Source organism: Etheostoma cragini, chromosome 6 (assembly GCF_013103735.1).
Source record: "Etheostoma cragini isolate CJK2018 chromosome 6, CSU_Ecrag_1.0, whole genome shotgun sequence".
Classification (NCBI taxonomy): domain Eukaryota; kingdom Metazoa; phylum Chordata; class Actinopteri; order Perciformes; family Percidae; genus Etheostoma; species Etheostoma cragini.
Window position 1 is genome coordinate 13,321,227 of NC_048412.1, and position 21,162 is coordinate 13,342,388.

At 41.9% G+C, this 21,162-nt stretch overlaps 1 protein-coding gene and 1 non-coding gene across 2 annotated transcripts in view; one reads left to right on the forward strand and one right to left on the reverse strand.

Moving 5' to 3' along the window:
• lars2 (leucyl-tRNA synthetase 2, mitochondrial) overlaps nucleotides 1–21,162 on the reverse strand; it is a 28,903-nt gene that overhangs the window by 2,099 nt on the left and 5,642 nt on the right. Inside the window, exons 4-20 of the mRNA XM_034874690.1 lie at nucleotides 17,074–17,165; nucleotides 16,926–16,986; nucleotides 16,711–16,800; nucleotides 16,289–16,432; nucleotides 12,788–12,895; nucleotides 11,151–11,310; nucleotides 10,322–10,426; nucleotides 9,761–9,876; nucleotides 9,342–9,625; nucleotides 6,512–6,610; nucleotides 4,268–4,405; nucleotides 4,082–4,185; nucleotides 3,320–3,499; nucleotides 2,894–3,063; nucleotides 1,854–1,931; nucleotides 1,643–1,754; nucleotides 544–671 (exon numbers count right to left, since the gene is read on the reverse strand). Of these exons, the coding sequence (XP_034730581.1) occupies nucleotides 544–671; nucleotides 1,643–1,754; nucleotides 1,854–1,931; nucleotides 2,894–3,063; nucleotides 3,320–3,499; nucleotides 4,082–4,185; nucleotides 4,268–4,405; nucleotides 6,512–6,610; nucleotides 9,342–9,625; nucleotides 9,761–9,876; nucleotides 10,322–10,426; nucleotides 11,151–11,310; nucleotides 12,788–12,895; nucleotides 16,289–16,432; nucleotides 16,711–16,800; nucleotides 16,926–16,986; nucleotides 17,074–17,165 (2,169 nt within the window). The remainder of the gene's footprint in view (nucleotides 1–543; nucleotides 672–1,642; nucleotides 1,755–1,853; nucleotides 1,932–2,893; nucleotides 3,064–3,319; nucleotides 3,500–4,081; nucleotides 4,186–4,267; nucleotides 4,406–6,511; nucleotides 6,611–9,341; nucleotides 9,626–9,760; nucleotides 9,877–10,321; nucleotides 10,427–11,150; nucleotides 11,311–12,787; nucleotides 12,896–16,288; nucleotides 16,433–16,710; nucleotides 16,801–16,925; nucleotides 16,987–17,073; nucleotides 17,166–21,162) is intronic.
• Nucleotides 13,850–13,956, forward strand: LOC117946970. Its single transcript, XR_004657130.1, has one exon. It is a non-coding gene; the product is annotated as a U6 spliceosomal RNA (small nuclear RNA).

Genomic DNA, 21,162 nt, shown 5'->3' on the forward strand with positions numbered 1-21,162 from the left:
TAGCGCATCGAAAACAAATCCTGTGCGGACCTTTTAATTTATTTATTTTTCTAAAATAGTCACACTCCAGAAATCTGGCCCCAGGCTCGAGTACTTTAAGCTCTGCGTTAGTTAGAGTTGCGTTTCTCTCATATGATTGGTAGGTGAAATCAATTAACTAATTTATTATTTATTTTTCCTCATGGCCGTGTGCCGGAGCACCCCGGCACGGTGCCAGAATACTTCAAGCCCTGAAAGAGATAGTGATATAGTGAGTGAATGAGCGAGATAGTGAGTGAGTGAAATAGAGAGATAGTGAATGAGTGAGATAGTGAGACAGTGAGTGAGTATGCGAGACTGTGTGTGTGGTGTGTGGTGTGTGTGTGGTGTGTGGTGTGTGGTGTGTGGTGTGTGGTGTGTGGTGTGTGTGTGTGTGTGTGTGTGTGTGTGTGTGTGTGTGTGTGTGTGTGTGTGTGTGTGTGTGTGTGTGGTGCGTGGTGCGTGTGGTGCGTGTGGTGCGTGAAGTGTGTGGTGCGTGAAGTGTGTGGTTGTGTGTGTTCCTACCAGTACAGACAGCTCCACTAAGTCCGGGACCTTCAGGTACTCAGGGTCCACAGTCGGCCAGAACTGTTGCAGGACGTCTCCACCCCGCTGGAGGAGGGGGCTGAGGGGGTGTTTCACCTGGCAAAGACCTGGGAACAGCCCGGAAGGAAACACAGGAGAACAACATTGAATGAAAATGCTTTTTTACCACATTTGTTTTCCTCGTATGTAGAGAAAAAGTATTCCGATGAGGGGTCAAACAACACCCTACAACCCCTTGTCCTGACTCTAAATTAAACCAGATAGTGTACACCTCCCTGGAGCCACAACGGAAGGATGTGAACTTTCCTCATCCTGAACTGTGTGTATGATTTACTAACTACGAGCAAGAGTGAAAAATACAATGTGACTGAGTGCAGCAGGGGTCACGTTTCTCAATTGCATGTCCTGTTTATAAAACCACATATGTGAACACAAACAAAATGCCCGGTTTAAAGACATACATACGCCTCTTCCTCCCAGAGGTCATATGTCAGTTTTTCCTCACTGCGGCTATCAGCTGGACAATATTTTTTTCCAGATCCTCTTTTCTTTCACCTGTTTTGCAGGGAGCTTGTACGTGTTTCATCGACAATAAGGGGATGTCCTTTAGGCCTGTGCATGGGCAAGCTTTCACATGAGGCATGAACAGTGACACTAGACCTTCCCTTGTATCATTTTGTTAAATGGACAGTGAGTATATTTATGGTGTTGTATGGCTTGGTTTGTCTTGGATGTGTAACAGTGGTGTCACCGACCAACAGTTACACTGCTGGGCGCCGGTATTAGATAAATAGTATGTTTATCTGGGGCAACTTCCTCTTACACACATTAGAATTAACCTAATTTTACCACAAACCTGACATACATTTGTCACTGTGCCAGTCTAAAATATCAGCCACCATGAGGTGACCACATTGATATTAGTCTGACCCAAACAAATAAAACCAATTAAATTAAAGACCTTTATTGCACCTTTAGTGCAATATGTGACATCTCCAGGTTTGTCATATAATGTGTGGAGAGTTTAGTGTTTTGAGTGCATTATTTATTACTGGTGAATAATTTGCATGTCACCAACCTGCCCAAAGTTCAGAAGCCAAGTGAGGGGCCATGGGTGCCGTCATCATAACCATCGCAGCCAGGGCTTCCTCAAACTCCACACTGTGCTGCACCACCCTGACCGTTGCACTCTGAACACATACAATGGTAAAAATGTAATTTCCAAAGTGTTGCATTATAAACGATAAAATGTGACAACTTTATTTTAAGGTGCCAAAGGGCACACTCACACTTAGTGTATTGGTGAGTCCCATCAGCCGAGAAATGGCCGCGTTGAAGAGGAAGTTCTCTGTGAAGTGAGATGTCACCTAAAAATAGCCCAAAATAGGTGACACAGTCAGTTAGTAACAACTATAAAGTCTTAGGCTTTACATTCTGTTCAAGTTACTGGACATGCGGTTGCTTCCAGATGGATTGACTGTGTCCAAGAATGTTTTTTGAATTTGACTTGATGAGAAAACAATGAAAGGGGTCAAAAGTAGAGCCTCCTTTTCCATTATCATCATGTGAACAGGCTGAAGGCACACGGCATGTAATATTGCCCTGCTTAGCCTTCTGGGAAGAACATTTGGGAAAGGGCCTCTGGGAGAAGGAGGTCGATCACCGAGGCTTTTCTGAGGGACAGATCAAAGGCCAACCTTGGCTGTGGGGGCTTATGGCAAACAGCCTGAGGTCCTTTAAAAGCACCAGCCCTGAGGGGTGGAGAGAAAGAGAATCAAACCTAGCAGCCAAAGGAGGCTATTTATAAAGTGTGAAAGGAGACAGGGTGGATTTAAAATCAATTTCCATCCCCTTCTTCTTTTACTCTTTACTCTGGGGGTTTCAGGTTGCAATGGATGTTCAGCATTGGATGGAAAGGCTGGAACTCAAGACTATGTACTGTTGGCCTGTGTGATGACATATTACCTTGGACCATGCTATCATACAGTACCTTGTAACTGACAAAAGACAGCTTACCATGCCTTCCAACAGGTCAATCTATTGCAGTGTAAAAAGGCCAATGAAATTACTAATTTAATTTAGCGTGGAACATTAAAAACTAAAATGACATAAAAAAACAAATTAATTCAAAATAGACCAAGGTAACAATGGGGTGATTCACCTATCTTGTTGTAGGAAGGACACTTGCTGTGAAACGTTGGGATTTAAAATGTGGGCCCATTACTGCCCCCAACTGGTAATGGCAGTAGCAATATCTTATTGATAAACAATGTCATCATTAAACATTTTCTGCCATTTATTCAAAACCATAGCCAGTCTGAGGCTACACCTCTTGAATAGCGTAGTTCTTGTTCTCCCAGATTTTCTTGGTCTCAGCCAGCTCTTTCTTTTTCAGCAGGGAGGGGCTGGGGACGTCTCCGAGTTGCCGAGCCCCCCTCAGCTTGGTCACCAGCTGCCAGAGCCGAGACTGCCATCGCAAAACCCCAGGGAGGGCATCCGCTGATGTGGTGCACACACACAGAAACACAAGAAAAGATTAATATAACATAATATGACATGCTGTGGGAGAAACACCTTTGGAAAAATATATTTCATTTGAAATCAACTGATAGCATTTTCTTTGAGGCAACAATTTCTGGCATATGTATTAAGCTAAATCTCATAAAACTAACATGCTCTGGCATCTTTCTGAATTCATAATGCTAAATTATAACTTAAGGTCTCAATGTAATTTTGCAGTGGCATCACGGCTCACTCTTGACATTCCAGAGGATGTCCTGTTCAGGTGGTGCGGCGTAAAGGATGTAGAGTCGAACTGTGTCCACGCCGTACTGCTGCACCACCTCTTGGGGGTCCAGACCGTTGTGTTTAGACTTGCTCATCTTCTCCCATGTCACCTCAATACGACCACCGCCACGCACCACCGGCTCTTTATCTGGAAGAGGTAGATTAGGAGTTATTGAGGATATGGCTAGACAATATGGCTCTCTCCAACCTTTTTTTTTTATGTTAAGAAATTGCAAACCAGATTTTAATCTCATTGTGTGTTTTTATTTTGTTTTTACTTTTAGTAATGGCTCCTGCTCGATCACAAGTAGTAAAAGACAGAAGAAAGAAAAATATGTAAATCCTACTTAATCTGAGTATATATCACCAGGATCTTCTATTTAGCCTGTTACCAAGCAATAGAGAGAGGCTGAAGATCCTTGTGCATTAAGCCAACTGTAAGAGACCCATTACATTTATTCAAAAGATTTCTTGTTTTTTTGTGACATTTGTCAGAAGTAGCTTGTTAACTTGCCATTCAATTAGGTACAACTGGAAAACACAAAACAGAGAGGGAGTGCTATTTGCAGCACAAAAGGGTTATTGATGTCAATACATACTATGATAAAGAAACAAAATTATTGTGATAACTTTTTCTTTTTTCTGGCAGAGCGAGGAAATCCCTCCCCTCTTCCAACTGTTAGAGATATGTCCCATTGACAAACACCCTGCAAATTCAGCTAGTGTGTACCTGAGAAGTCTATTTCTTTTCTCTTTAGGTACTGGCCACTGTCTGCTTTTTTGAAAGTCTGGCCCTTGATCAGACCCTGGACCAGCAGTTTCCAAAAAGGCTCACTGAAAGACAGAAAGAGGATGGATTAGCATACTCACGTGTATGTCCACAGCAAAAGCAGATGTGCAGCACTGTGTACTGTACCTGTGAGCAACAAGACCTTGATCCTTGCAGAAATGACAGAGGAAGCGGGCGTAGTACAAGTGCATGACAGCGTGCTCTTTCCCTCCGATGTATACATCCACAGGGAGCCAGTGATCCGCTAGGCGGCGCTCAAAAGGCCTGCAGAGGAAGAGCAGGATTGGGGGAGCTGTGTTATGTGAGCTGTTTGTGAATTTATGCTATTAAGACATATGTTAACAATAAAAGCATGGGGAAAAAAGAACCCAGTCTAAAAAAAAATATGTTTAGTTTAAATTGCCATTTCTGTAGTCTTGTTGTTGTTGCACTGCAATCCAATTCATTGTTTTTTTTCTCATATTTTCTGCTGATTAAGTTTACGTAGATGTTGTTTTTTCTTTTCTAATATACTTCACCGACTTCTTGTTCCACGGATAATCTTTTTCTTTCCAGGAAACACAAAATAATCTATTTAGAACAGCATGGAGCTTTGGTGACCTCGATAATAATTTCACTGTCTGAGATTATTCGTCTTTCACTAATATTTATTTAATTATTATTCCAGTTCTACTATGTATTATTTGTTCATTTCACTCTTTTTCATATTTATCTATGGTGGTGCATTTTATTTCATTCTTTATTTTATTTGCCTGACCTTACCTGATTCTGGTGCTAAAATGTTTAAGATAGAGATTACAGCGTAAAGCGCTTTGTTACTTTGTTAAGGTGTACAGAATGAGTAAAGTTTATTGTTAGAAGAATTAGCAGTACATTATCAAAGCAGACTTTTGCCTTTATAAAATGTTCTTAGAAAACATTTGTCACATAGCACTGGTTGTTATGTGCCTTATACACATGCACACACACTTCCTCTAGGGGACAGGCTGAATCCGACACACAAAGAATCGAGGGATGAAACAAACAGACACTTCCTGAAGCCTCCTCTACTGTGTTTCACCGGCTTCATGTGTTTCAAATTTGGCTCTGACGACTTCCTCTAAATTGAGCTTCTCATGTTCACAGTCAGGTATTTTTGGACAAAAATCTATTTGAGATGAACTGAGACGAGGATGTTCCTTTTTCAGATTTCAAGCTGCATGTGGTTAGCCTGACTGGCATGATGGTCAGTTGAGGCAGGGATTCCATCTAATGATGGTTTTTAGGGCAGTCTGCTATCTCTGTGTGTTACCTTTCACACCACTCATTACTCTCCTTGACTCTTCTCTGCCTCTCTTGCCCTCATTCTCTGGCTGATGGTTTCCCCAGATAGTTGAACCAGGGGAAAAAGTTATGAACTCACAAGGCTGAAAATAATTTAGCCGATTTGTTGTCATCCGCCCAGGGAACTCTAATACATAACCACACAGACACACTTCTATATAACACCCTTTTCGCTCCATCTTATTCTTGCTACTTTCAACATCTCTTGCTTCCTACTTTCATCGTTTCCCCTAGTCCTAGTGCATATAAGGCTTAGCAGGCTAACTGTAATGCACAAATAGTGTAATTGCTTTTTCTGTTGTGCCATAATCTGTCTTGCTGAGAAAAGTGATGGGGAAAGCAGCCCCACTTCCTTTAAAGCAGCTTTACAGATAGGTCAGGGCACTGGGAAATTAATCTCTTTTGTTGAGCTCAGGGTATTGCCACCATCCCAGCAGGTGACAGCAATAGCTCCATAATCTCTATTGGCAGGAAATGCAACTTCTAGTCAAGTGTGTGTGTGTGTATGTGTGTGTGCGTGTGTGTGTGACAGAGAGAGAGAAAGAGAGAGAGACAGTGTAACACATGCAGTACATGCATGCTTGAAAGGGGGTGATCTTACAGAGATTTTTATGATAGGATATATTTTAAAGATAATTATGTGTTAAGTACACCTTTCCAATAGCGCATACAATTGGAAGTTTAGTGTGTGTGTGTGAGAGTGAGAGAGAGAGAGAGAGAGAGAGAGAGAGAGAGAGAGAGAGAGAGAGAGATAGAGTTAGAGGCAAGAGAGAACATCAAGTTCTGTCTGACATAGCAGAGATAACATAGTTTGCTTTTTAAATATCTAATAACAGACAGATATGCTTATCCACTCACACAACTTTCCCTTCTTTTCAATTGTAAGAAGAGAGCGTAAATAAGACCTGGACAATCTGTGTTAAAATCTATAAGAGTGTGTGAAAACAGATGCAAAACAAACAAATACAAAGATTTCAGTGGCTTCATTGATGGTTAAAAAAGGTTGGAAAAACAGCTAGTGTAATCTCAGGAGGAGGCTGTTTGTACCTGTCTGGGTTATGGGGGTCTGTGTATCTAAAGTAATACCAGGCGGAGTCCACAAATGTGTCCATGGTGTCAGTCTCCCTCCTCGCTGGGCCCTTACATCTGAATGAGGAGACACAGAAACAAAGAAAGTTGGGCTGAGGCAGCACAAAAAATCAATATTAGGCTGACAAATTAGAACATGGACAAATGAACGATCTCTGTTTGTACTTAGTGAAATGGCACCGGCATTATGTGCTTTGTTTGTGTGTGTGTGTGTGTGTGTGTATGTATAAAGCTAGCTCCATCTGGCTGTGAGGGTCATGTCCCTGCAGAGAAGCACAGCTGAAGCCAGCCTGGCACCAGCGCTCTGATTCTGTGCCCTGACTAACAGGCTGTGCTAATAGAGAGCCAACTAGCAGGCTGAACACATGATCATGTGTTTGTGTTGGAAATGCCACCTTGTCCCCCTTTCTATCCAAGCCAAACAGCACATGGGTATGTGATGCAAATTTGCCAACATCACTTTTATAGCGATGAGAGGACATTTGCAAAGACACAGGAAAAAAAAGAGCTTTTTTGGTCAGATTTAAAGCACTTAATGGAACAGTGAAAGCGTCTGCCTTTACCTTATAATGAGTCTCAATAGAGTTAAAATCAGTGTGCCAGAAAGATAAACAGAAGCAAAGCTCTGAGCTTTAATATGTGCAACAGAGCAGGTATCGTTTCCTGGATCTTACGGGATGTCTTGGTTTAGTCTAACCGTCTCTTTGTTGTCTCACATTTTCACTCACACAAACACTCAACTGACAGTAATTATTTTTTAAATATCACACTCACTAACACAGACATGGAGAGACAAAACCCCTCAACCACTTACCATACTGGTCTATAGTAAGGCAGTGATACGGGACGAGCTGAAGGTTGCCTAGCAACAATGATAAGGTGTAGCAAGGTTAATATTTGTAAGTCAGGTGTTATGTCATATAAAAAACAGCAGAACAACGACGCCCCTACCATCACAAAAGAATATAAATATAGAAACTTCACAAAATGGAGAAAATTTGAACACATTTTGTACATTTGCTTAAGCAAGTCAGATTTTACACCACCTCTGTAACACGGGACTGGCCAATCAGAGTTCAAATTGTGGTCATTTGACAGACAGCTGGAACAGTCACACCATATTAGACAGCACACACAGGTAATATCTGGAGATGGCCCTTCTCTAAGCTATGAAAGGAGCCTAACAGCAGTACGTAACTAAATCTGAAGCCACCTTTATGCATGTGTGTTTAAAGTGTGTTTGCAGGATGAGCCAGAAAGAGCCAAAAGGCGCTCAAACAGATGAGGCAAGAGAGGCAGCTGCCCACTCCACGAAGTCTCTCTCCCCATTGAAAACAGCCCTCCATCTGCTGTGCGTCTGCCAATGTGTGCATGCTGTGCTAACTGGGTGGTCTCTCTCTTTACCTGTGAATTCATGGAACAACACACACTTCCTAGCAAGGCTAAGCCGAGGCAAGGGTTCAGTTGGCAGGCCAATTTACAGTGCCGCAGAGGGTCGGAGATGAGATGAGCACACAGGAAATGACTTCCTCAAGGACAAATAAAACTCTATTCTGCCGCCCATCTCTCATCAAGCTGCTTGACTGCGTTCTACTCAAACTTTAATCGGACATGGTCGACGAGTGAAGAGAACAAATTTCCACAGACACTTAACAACAGAGGGGACATGGGAAGAGAGGAGATAACGGTGTCTTGGTGATTATAGCTATCATTCACCGCTGATGGGAGGAATTATAGTAGCTTTTTGGAAGTGACTGAACACAATCTGATGACTTGTGCCATCTGCGACTGAGTGAGCCGTTGTTTTAATTAACATTGTGACATGATGGTGAACTTGTTCACTGAGAAGACTTGCTGGTGTGTGTGTGTGTAATTACACCTGTGTACAAAAGGTTAACGTGTGTGCGTAAATGTACAGTATTTGTGTGTCTCTTGGGGCACAGCTGGTATATGCAACCTCCATCATCATCTCATGCTGCTCCTGTCAGAGATGCCACGCATTACATAACCCAGTCAGAGTAAAAGTATTAATCACACAATTCACAAGCTTGCTCTCGATGCTCTGTGTTCTTGTAAAGCTGTCAATCCTCTCAGCCTTCGCTGACAACAGCAGGCTCATTTGTTCGGGGCTGGTCCCCCGAGAATATACAAGAAATACGGAGGAGAGGCGTCTCACTGGTGAAGGGCTACACATAATTAAATTCTTACTGCAGAAACACCATAATGAACAGGAGGATTTCCACAATTGCTTATCTTGTGTCAAAAAAACATAAAACATCCTTCACCCTTTTCAACACCAGACAGCTCAATAGGGTGGGCAGTGACTCTCAGACTTGCTTGAGGGTACTTCAGCAGGGTGGTTTGCTCACTGTGCAAACGGGGTCCTAAGGACTCCACAAGCGCACAAGCTTCTGGCTGTTAGTCTTTTGTCGTTTGATGTGCATTATTTCTACATGCATTTTAATAGTAGAAGTGAAAATATAAATACATTGATTGGCTATTAATTATTACATATTTCACCCCATTTTTTGGGAGGAGAGACACTGAGAGCTTGATGTGTGTCTTCTGGGAGATATAATTCACAGTCACAATTAGCTACGGCATAGGAGTTAATGAAATAAAGTCAATAATCAAATATGGCATTTGTATATGATAATTAGACTTCCTTTGGATGAAATATGTTAAAGATAACATGAGAGAGGATAATATGGTTGAGACATATAGATGTGTTTGCGTGTGATGTTCCAAAAAAACATAGAAAAATAATAAAAACAATCTTAGTTCTTACCTGGGACACTTGCAGTTGACCCAGTCGTGAGCAGCTTCCAGTGGCGACGCACCCTTTCCTTTGAGAGATGGCAGCTTTGGTAATGTAACTGGTAACTGCTCCTCTGGGACAGCAACAGGACCACAAGACCCACAATGCACCACAGGGATGGGTGTGCCCCAGTACCGCTGTCTTGATATCAACCAGTCCCTTAGCTTGGAGCTGGTAAGGTGGCCGCCGATCTTCTGCTCTCTGGCCTTCTGGGTAATGAAGTCAAATGCCTGCTCTCTGGTGAGGCCTGAGAACTACAGAGAGAAAAGGGTCAAAAAGTGTTTATTTTCTATAGAATTTAAAGAGAGAAGGTGTGCTTGACTCATGCTGCAAAATAATAATTATAATTTAATAATCATCAGTCGTTGAATTATATCAACGATGGAGACCTCCTCAGAGTTGATCAGAGTTTGTGTCCCGTCTTCTGCACTTTTAAGCACTGTGGTCCACTTCAGATTCAGAGCTTTGGCTACAGACAAATCCTCCAGGCTGCAGTCTGGGATACCTGTGGAGCGTGAACATGTAGTGAATAAAAAAAAACATGGACACACACATAAGCAATCTCTCTCCCCTCCCTGAGGTGATGTTAAGCATGTTGTGACTAATGGTTAACAATCCCTTGGGTTCCACCTCCACACACAGACAAACACCCACTGGTTTTACATCATTATGACATCCACAATACTCAATGGCAAAGACATACATAGTAAAAGGGTTACTTTCAAAATGAAGCATTTAATGTATCAAATCCACTACAGTTGAAAACTTTTTTCATATTCTCTTTTTTAATTATATCATTCACCTTATCAATTAGCCTCGTGAAGAGGATACATGTTCCTGCTTTTTCATTTTATTTAACCTCTCTATTATTTCAGCTCACAGATGAATACAAATTACTTTCTTACTCTCCAGCCAGGATTGTGAAACCCACCCACACAGCAATAACTCACCAATCACAGTATCCAGATAGCCATCAAATGCCTCCTTGTGTGAGATGACCAGGGGAACCTCGTGGCCGGTGAACAAGTTGCAAGCGGTGACCTTTGTAAGGGAGTCTGGAGAGCAAAGGGTTGAAGGTGTTTATCAACAATCATTCACCGCTGAGACAGAGAGGGAATCTCAATTAGCATTTACTCAGAATATGCTAATAAACTGCAGCAACTACATCCATAACTTGACAGGATTAGATAAACATAACAACATTAGTAAAGTCCCAAACATGCATCCATACTGGTGATATGAACTATGTAGACAAATACAGTACAAATCTTTAAGAAAAGGCCTGAACAAAATGTTGTTCCATCGTCATATGAGGATGAGGATTGTTTTTCACTATTAGCACGTCTTTTGTAAATCTGGCACTGCTCAATAAAGAACACAAATAAGATGCAAAGAATCACAACATTTTCAAGCACTGACAGCGGGCAGGTATAGAGTAGTAATCTATCTTTCCATAGAAAAAGTCATGAACGATGAAGCATTTAAATATGTCCATCCCGGGCGCCCGGGTAGCTCGCCTGGTAGAGCAGGTGCCCATATATAGAGATTTACTCCTCAATGCAGCGGCTGCGGGTTTAATTCCGACCCGTAGCCCTTTGCTGCATGTCATTCTTTTGTGTCTTCATCTGTCCTATGAAAATAAAGGCCTAAAATGCCCCAAATAAATCTTAATTCTTAATCTTATTACTCAAATAAAGCTTCTTTCCCCATGGACTGTATAAATACAATCATGCACCTTGACGGACCCAACTCAGACTGGATCAGGGCTGAGATGCTAACCTCTGCCTGGCTGAAAGGCTTTTTCCAGGGAAGAGCGGACTGAGCTGCTCCCATGCAGCAGTCTGTGAGAGGGCAGGATGGCCAGGTAAGCCGCTCCGAACACCGTCTCTGGGGTGGAGCTGTAGGCTGACAGGGTCTCCCCTGTGTCCTTCCCGTCCACCTGGGAGATAAGACATAAGCATGTGGGAACCTCTTTCTTTTCAGAGTCCAAAATCCTGGAATTGTCCCTGGTGACAGGTTTATGTCCAGTGCATGTAAGTCCAGCACGGAGGGTGTGTAGACTGCTAGCTGGAGAAGTGCCAGTTCCCCTCCTGGGCACTGCTGAGGTGCCCCAACTGCCAACTCTCCACAACAATAATGCATGTTTATAGCGTGGGCATGTGTGTAAAACAGGCCTGTATGTGTGTAACAACGGAGTGAAAAAATGAATTTCCCCAGAGAGATTAATAAAGTATGTCATCTTCTTTCAACATGTATGTCAAACACATTACAGGGTAAGACATGGTTTGGTAATTGATTATTGCAATATAGTGCCGAAAAACTCCAATCATGAATTAAATAGTGGAGAGAAAGTAACATTTTTTTAAATGTATTAATAGTTTTATGTATTTATCAGTAAAAACCTATTTACCATGAAGGTGCACCATCATAAATTCAAGGAGAGACTTTCAGCCGCAATCTTAATAACTTTGTGATTCCCCTTTGTGTGTCGTTTTGAGTGAGTTTTTGCGTTATAATGCTAACATGCTTAACTTTGATGTTAAAAATGGTACATGGTGTCAGTTGGAGCATCAGTTTAATACCTGAAGTCTTGGGACTGTGAGATGCAACATGACCTGTCCATAACTCTTTGATACATAATGAGGCTACAATGTCCCTTAATCCTATAATTATTCATAGATGACACTCTCATTCTAGGGGGTTCTGGGGTAATTTGTATATGTTATGTTGTAGAACAGATACTAATACATATCTTCAGCCCCCTGGGGAGATAATTCAGTGAAGAGTTTCTGTGACAATGTATGATGATGTGATTTAAGACAAGAATCCATTCAATTTACTGACAGCCCCTGGTTTTAACTTTAATTATGCATTCTGCCGGTGAATCCCCTCCCATCTACAAACAAAAAAAACACAAAAACACAAACGCGCTCTCACCTCCTCTAATGTCTTTCCTCTAGCCTTTTTAAATCAAGCAACTGACTTGAGTAACCATTTTTCTGATTCTTTTTCAAGAGAGCAGTTTAATAGAGGTGCTAATGCGGTTCCCAGTGTTTTTTTTGCTACCTCTCAGTTTGAACCGACGCGTGAAAAACTGTAAATATTTGCTTTTTGAAAACTCAATAGAAACTAATCTTTGAAATCATCTGTTTGGGAAAATTGCCACTTGCAGATGGAAGCACCCGCTGAACACAAATAAAGTGAAGATTTTAATGTATTGGTACATGATTTTTAATAGAAATATATAAACAAAAAGTGGAATCCAAAATAAAGCAAGCAATCAGTGCTTGGGGTAGAAGAGATGAAAAAGCGAGGCTGGAAAAGGGGGGGCAACAGGGAAACACTTGGTAGAAAAAGGCAGAGAGATTGAAAGGAAGTGAGAATGATGAATGAATAAAAAGTGAGCTAAGATTCACCTTGAGTTTGAAATCGAAGTAGCAGCCGGTGCACTCTCCAATCCAGTTTGCCTGCATGGCTTTGACACCATACCACTCTGGAAGGTCTTCCAGGCCGTCAAGGAGAGGCTAGAGGAGGGAGACAGAAACAAAGACACACGTTTACTTTACTTTGTACAACTTTAAAAAGGGAGCTTATTTTCCACTTCACTGAGAAAAATAGATAATTATGAAAGGAGGGGCAACCAGTTCTTTATAAATGTTTGGCTGTATAGGGTAATGCAATTGGTTTCAACTCAGTGTGGATTCTTTCAAATCCTAGCCAATTTATTTTGACAAAGCAGCCCAGGTCACATTATGCAGACAAAGAGGGATTTTTCAAAAATCCTGACCTCCACTCGCCCTACTTTATTTGATATCACAAAGCAATTGGCTATCACACACACACACACACACACACACACACACACAGTTATTCTGCATTATTAGAAGAAGCTATGCATATCAACGAGGCTCACGCCAAACAGCCACAGCTGGGCTGAGGCCGGAGATGTTCAAACTCTCCATTTCCTTTTCAGTCTGTCACAATCTATTACCCACAATCCTCCTCACTGTGCCGCTCAGCATGCAGTACCTCATCACAACGATATCAATACAAACATAAACTCTGGTAATAGTCATCACCCGCATGGCTGCAGAGTGTGTCAGCTATGGACTTGCTCCAGACTAGGAGAAAAGAGACATTAATCCAGCAAATCTGTATCAGCATGACGGAAAGACTCTTGGAGGAGACGCAGCGAACAGAGATGTTACCAACAACATACATACATAGAAAAAACTCAGGAAAGCGGTGAGAGACTACTAATGATGGCTTTAAAGAGAGCGGCCGTAAAAGCCTTTAGTATAGTTTGGCACAGAAACAGGAGTAACTGAAATATGTACAGCAAGAATAGGAGTCTCCATGGCAACTAAGCAAAGCTTGAGAGAAAAAGAATGGTATAGCAATAACCAAGGATTGTAAGTAATTGTGTCTGTGTGTGTCTGAGAAATAGGCATCAAATACAATTCTGATGAAATAAATACGTGCTTGCTCAGGCAGGACACATGAAAAATTTGAATCAATACAGAGAAGATTAGCCTGGCCCCTCCGAAAGGATGACACACGCCAAAATGTTGTGCAAAGCAGCAATACAAATAGTTGAGGGATTTGAACCAGCAACCTTCAAGTCACAAGTTATTGACACAAACGCTAGAAGCTACGGCCCTATTTGAGCAACATTGTTGCTGAACAACACACTGAGCTTCAAGTCTTGAATCATCTAAATGTCAGTGCATGTGCAATAGGCAGGTGGCATGTGTGCCTGAATGCTGAACTAATGAGTGTGATTATACGCTCTGCTATAGCCACGTGCTCATTTTTCTATGCTGCATGCTCCACTTTGGAAAAATCCATCTTAGAAATAATATGCAGTGATCTGTGACCCGGAACAAACAATATGGTTACGATTCACGAGGAAACTCTTTCAATGCAACGTGGAACAAGCTCACAGCTAAACTGATGACTGCTGAATAAATATTGTCTAAAATTAATGTTGTCTAACAGACTCGAACACGTGTACAGACGTGCTGAGAAACGCACAAGTGGGAAAATTACAGTCCAATTACAGCACTTTTGATTTATTTGGCAAGCCGCCATTTCACACGGTTCCCTTTCGCTCCATCTGTCTCTCACTTCTGTTCCTTAACACCTTCTTCCTATTCGTCAGAGAAAATTAGAAATTCAGGGACACATTGTCACAGCAGGTTGCTTCCACCTCCTCTCACACCTCTGACATGGACAAGCATAGGCAACTTCAGCGCTGCGGCTAAAACTGGGCGACGCCTGACTGAGGAAATTGATGTTATAATCAAAATGACAAAATTGACAAAATAATTAACAAGCCCTGAAAGGACAAACGACATGTTTGCATGTTTTAACCCATTTATCAGAAATCACTTGTAATTTCTATCATTGCCAACCAGTTTCCAAAGCAAGGAAGACGTTTTTCACATTGATTTCACACCTCACAGGCAGGCTTTGGTTACCATTTTATATTTCAGTATGGTATGAAAACCACTCACACAATCTTGCTAATGATATGCCTTGCTCTGCCTTTCCTTCTCATGCCATTAGTTGGACTCAATATTTTCAAAAAAACAAAACAAGTAGAAAGACACCAGCCCAAACATAAAACAAGAGACATAGGGTGAGCGGAAATGTGTAGGAGGGGAGATTTAAAAATTACAGTACAATCTTGTAGCTAAAGGGAATCAGACAGAGAGGATGGGTGATGTGAGTAGGCCAGTTTAAACCGATGAGTTTTGAGATCGGGATTTGAATGTTGTTATGCTGTTAGACTGTCAAATTCGCAGGGGCAGGGAGTTACAGAGCCTGGGAGCAGTGCAGGTAGAAGCCCTAGCACCCATGGTGCTGAGGCAAAAGGTGGGGATGGTTAGAAGACCAGCTGAGGATGATTGTTTGGGATGTTTCTGGGTGTTTCTCTGCACTTCACGCTTTCTCTGCCTCCAGCGGTTACTTCTCGGCCTCTCCTCTCCTGGGGCTGTGTTCTTCCCTGGCTAGTCTATATCTTTGACGTTCAACTTCCGGGATTGCTCCGTTGCCGGTGGAAATTCAGCCGGATATCACTCATTTAGGCTGGATATCTGTTGCCTTAGGCTTCCTTTGTGTTTGCATTTTTTGGGTGAATTAGGAGGAGTATGGTTACCTGCTCACCAGACCTCTTATGACCTGGCTGACACTGTAAACAGTGTTTTCTAAGTCGGCAGCCAGCGAAGCTCCGCTAAATTCTCCTGTCCTCTCTCGTCTGGGCACAAATACTATGCCGATTAGCTAGCTACAACTTTGAATGTTGTGTTTGCATGCCGCAACGGACAAATCCTTCTCATTCTGCCTTTAAATATCCATGTCTGCAAGTCGAGTGTCAGCAAAAATGTGCCAAAGATGTGCATTTTACATCCTTATAAAACAAAAGCACTTTTCTCCTCGTGGAGTACTCTGTGCAGACACACACACACACACACACACACACACACACACACACACACACACACACACACACACACACACACACACACACACACACACACACACACACACACACACACACACACACACACACACACACACACACACACACACACACACACACACACACACACACACGGCCTGGTCGCCTGAGGGCATCACTCAGACTCGGCTGGTCTCTCTCTCTACTTGGTCTCTCTTTACTTGGTTTGTAGACGCCAGGCTACAAATGACGGTTTCCAGGGGACTGATTGCACAATGAGAGAGGCAGGGCTGCAGCTGCTGCTGCTACTACTACTACTGAAGTGTCAGCCATGATTGTTATCAGAGAGGTCCGCTGTTCATTTTGGTTCGCATGAAGTTGCTGGCCAGCCATTCAGACACCACAAGTCTCACACACGCATGCACGCACACACACACACACACACGAGCCGTACCTTGGCATAATTTGTAGTCTTAATAAACCATTGTGTGAGCAGCTTCTGCTCCACCAGGGCGCCAGACCTCCAGGAGCGACCATTTTCATCCACCTGCTCATCAGCCAGCACTGTCTGATCAACAGGGTCCCAGTTCACCACAGCCTAGAGAACACACACACAAATGCAGATGAACATACAACATATGGTTAAAATGAAAAGGCAGAGCTTAGGAAGTAGCTTGGATGTAATGGACAGACCAAAGGCTTATTTCAAGGTAGTCCCATTTCATTAAACATAATGAAAGGGCTTCTACCGAGCACTCTTCCTAGTAACGGGTGAGCAGCTTCAATCAACCGCCAGCGACCTCAACCTAAACCAATTATATTATTTCTTTCAAAAGAAAACCGGGATAGGCACTTTAGTGAAAAGGCCATTCCTACCTCTTTTTGATACGCCAGTCCTGCTTCAAAGAGCTTGACAAACAGATACTGTGTCCACCGGTAGTAGTCTGGAAGGCAAGTGGTTACTTCCTGTCAGGAAAAAGCCAGAGTAATGTCACCAGTGTGTGGTGTGACACACACACAAGAGGGCAAACAAGACTTAAAACCTGCCAAGTGTCTGTTTGATGCTCAGTTCTTCTTCAGTTCCTACTCACGCGGTCCCAGTTGAAGCAAAGGCCGAGGCTGTCCAGCTGCTCCCGCATGGACCGGATATTACTGAGGAGACGACATCGAACAGCGACGTTAAGGCACAGCACGCATCAACAATGACTGATCAGACGAACAGATGTGATTATCAGGCACCTTTTAGTCCACTCCTCTGGGTCGAGACCTCTCTCAATGGCTGCATTTTCGGCTGGAAGTCCAAAAGCATCCCATCCCATCGGGTTTAACACCTGTGGGTGTAGTTAGGAGCTCTGTATAATTGGTTAAATCATTTGTGTTTAACAGCAATTTTGATAGATTAATTTTACGTAACTTGATATGAAACACTATCAAAGATGGTATGGATTAAATATGAAGATATCCTGCTTTCCTGTTTTTCTTATCATGCAAATTAAGTATGTTGACAAAAAAGCTATTTTGACATTGCATAGACTAATTATCAAATGAAAAAAGAATTGAAAGAGTAACCCAGTTTCAAGTCCATTTTAAGTTCACAGCAGTGTTTACAGCACAATCTACTTAAATTTAAAGACCGGAGCTGATCTTTAAATTTAAGTAGACCATTTCTAAATAATCGTTTCTAAAAAAAACTAAATGTGTAATGTCTCTGCTTTGATCTCGACTCCATTACATATCGTGGTCAATGCATGGAGACTAACCACAATTTCCAAGGGTCAGGCTTAGAATGGAAGTTCAGGTTGTGACAGCTTTACACTTCTGAGGACCTAGTATAATATCTAATCAGCAGTTTTACAGACAACTTTCTAAACAACATCCCAATCTACTGTCACTTTTCCACTCTGTCTGCTTTCTCCCTCTATCCTTCTGTACTTTGTATCCACGTCGCTATCTAGCATACACCCTCCTTAACGTAAATCCTCATCGACTTAAGACAAGGTCTCTTCCACTCATCTCTTTTTCCCTTTAGCACTTCAGCTGTGATTTTCTGTTCACTGAGAGAGAAATGACATTAAAGCAAAGGAGCGGAAGGCGTGAGCAAAGTAGAAGAGAAGCAGAGTGACAAGGAGTCGAGGACTGGAGAGGATCATCGCACAGCCTCTAACTGGTCTGATGTTTCACACAAATTGGTATCCTTGGTAACTGCATGGGCCTCATTTGTAAAGCCGAGTGCTGGATGGTATTAGGCTTTAAGAGCGCTCAGCACAGCAGACCACTGAGACTGCTCAGGAGGAATACAGGCACACTGAGAGTGAGGCACAAGCCAAAGATAACCAATATAAATAACCAAGCAGAAAAAAACATGCGTCTCATCAGGAGGGATATGCTACTTCGTTGTCTATTCAGTGTAATTACTATATATCTACATATATTTAAACGGAGACAGTATTCATGAGGGGATGTAACAGGGGCCGGCTGTGATGGGCAGGCTGGGTTAGTGAGCTCAATCCTCAAAATTTAAATATGTTGGCAAATTATCTTTTTACTGCTGATAGCTCCAACTCCACTCCACTCATCATCGTGTCCACACAAAGCGTGAATGAATGCTAGTCCGACGCTTCACCAACTTGTTATCATTGAGATTCACAGTACATTTCAGAGCTTGAGTGGCAAGAGGCAGTGAAAGAAAGACGTGGGAATCAGTGTAGGCCCATTTTATGACTGTCCACTGTAATGTGGAGAAAGGCAGTGCCGAGCTGAGAAAGATACACCGCAGCTCCTCACGCCGACAACAACAGAGGGGGTTTGGTGACTGATTTTGTAAATAAGAGGCCACCCTGCTACAGCACATGCGAGTGTCCACCAACACAGTTCCAGCTAAAAGCTGTACTGCATCTCCGGTAGCTTTTAAAATGCAACTCAAAAGCATTTGGAGCCCATGTGCACAAGCAACTGCAGAAAGCAAATAAGCGTAATTTTCCAACATGTTGAACAATTTCTTTAATTTTGAAAAGAAATGTCTCTGAGGTTTCTGTCTCCAAACCAAAACAGTGAAAGTAAATGGGATTCAGTTGGTCCTTTTGACACCATTGAAAAACAGGAACAGCAATGTGTTGTGTAGAATCAGCACCCATTACTCTGGATAATTAACAGACCACACTGTCATCAGCTTTCATAGGTACTACTTTAGTATATTAAAAAAAGGAACTTCTATGCAGTGTTGTGCTCTTCGAGCCCCAGGCAGAGCCTTTGTGAGCTCTGGACACTTCTTTGGGCTATGTGTTCTGTAGAAAGAAGTCCCTTTCTCATTTTAGAGTGATCTAATTACAGAATGAACATTCTGCCAGTGAACTCATTAGAACCTCATTAAGTCACTGATGAGTATTTATATGATGTAGAACAACACGAACATTGGGTATAAAACAGTCTAGAAATCTTATATATAATTTATTTTTGAAGTAGTTTCACACATGAAATACTCATTAAAGGCCAAAAAATTTAGAGTGTGACAATTGACACAATGTACCTTCCTTAATTAACTAGTGAAAAGAGAAGATGTGTGCATGCAGCGGAACAACGTTCGCCTTCTGACAGATGCTGAGGTAAAGTACACTCCTGGGCAGAAAGGAGTTGTCAGTCATATGAAACTATTGTTCTTTTTGGGGAGAGACTAGACAGAACCACAAAGGAAAATCCAGCAGGGAAAGCAAAAGGAGAGATTCGTCATACACCAGTTTCTCGTCGGGCTTAGGACAGGCATGACGTGGAGACAAAGACTTACCAAAGAACTGAACATAGGTTGTCACGATCATGTCAGAAGGTGTGTGTAACTGCAGTCTGACAGAAACTGGTCACAGCTTCATCAGTTTACTAGAACTAAACGGATTGCTGAATATCGACTGCAACGCTTTGATTTGTAACAGACACAAGTATGGATTTTGCCTTTGTGTTTTTAGTTGCTCATTGTAGCAGAAAAACATGTCCATAACAGGACAAATGGAGTGTCAGCTTTATAAAAACAATTGTACACAAATCATTTCTACTAAAGAAATTTACATGATGTGCAAATATGCACTGTATATATTATACACATATGAATAGAGCAAAGTAGAAATCAAATTAGGAACTCCCAGGACAGTGTAAACCTTGGTCATGTAATTGAAAGATAGTGCTCCAGAAGGTACCATTATGCTACGAATGGTACTTATTTCCTGCTTGCACAGTGCACATAATATAGTGCATTAACTATAATGTTAATATAAGTAAGGAAATATGCAGCATCCCAGTTTAGTGCAAGTGTAAACAGAGGCTCCAGCAGGGTACACAGAGCTGATAATAATGATATTCTTCCTAAACGGTTGTTTATACGAAGGTAAGCAGTGCAGGAATAAACAGATGAGATTTGGGTAACAGTGCAAGTGTGTGAAAGCAGATATCGGTACTGTATGATGTTATGTAGCAAATACGGATATCTCCATTGCCTCTAACGGAAACACTATACTGTTCCTGTACAGAAAGGTAGTTCGACAGAAATATCGTGGAAACATCCTCAATTTAATCATTTTAAAATCATTTAACACAGACAGGAAAGTAGTTTTGCTACAATTAAATATTCTCCTTAAGTTCCTCTGGGGGTGACACATTCTTTGTGATTTTAGAAAGAAAGGTTAGTAGAGTATAATGTATGTCTGAACAAAAACAGGGACAGTTAAGCCAAAGAAAAGGCCTTGTGGTGAGGAGCTGATAACAAACAACAGAGCAAACCTTAACAGGTAAAAGCTTTGCGTCAGAATTGACTAATTCTCAAAGTGTAGCCACGTATTGGGAGACGTAAAGGTTCAAGAACAGTTGAGTCAATATTTATGACTGCACACAACTCCTTGCTTAATTTAGAAACTGGAAATAACTCTTACACTTGGGATATCACAGATTAGAAATCTCTATAGACAATACATGATAAATTAGATCTGTTGATCCATAGTATGGATCTTACTATGATCTTGCATGTGGGTTCTTACATGCAAATAGCATGCAAGAGCTCCACTTAGCAGCTGAATGCACCATTCATTAAACCAGCCCTTGGTTTTTCATGTTGCATTACAGTTTTATCATACAGTCCACCTTTAGTTTTTTTGACAGCTAAGTGAATTATTAAAATGCTTTTAACATGTAATCTCTGTTCTAATGAGAGGAGGCTATTGGTAACATTTGGACATTAACAATGGCTCTGTTACATTCCAGTGTCCCAGTATAAGTAGGTCATTACAGTGACAGTGAGCCTCATTGGACTATACCAGGATCCTGAAACTGAAGCAGCTAAATGGAATT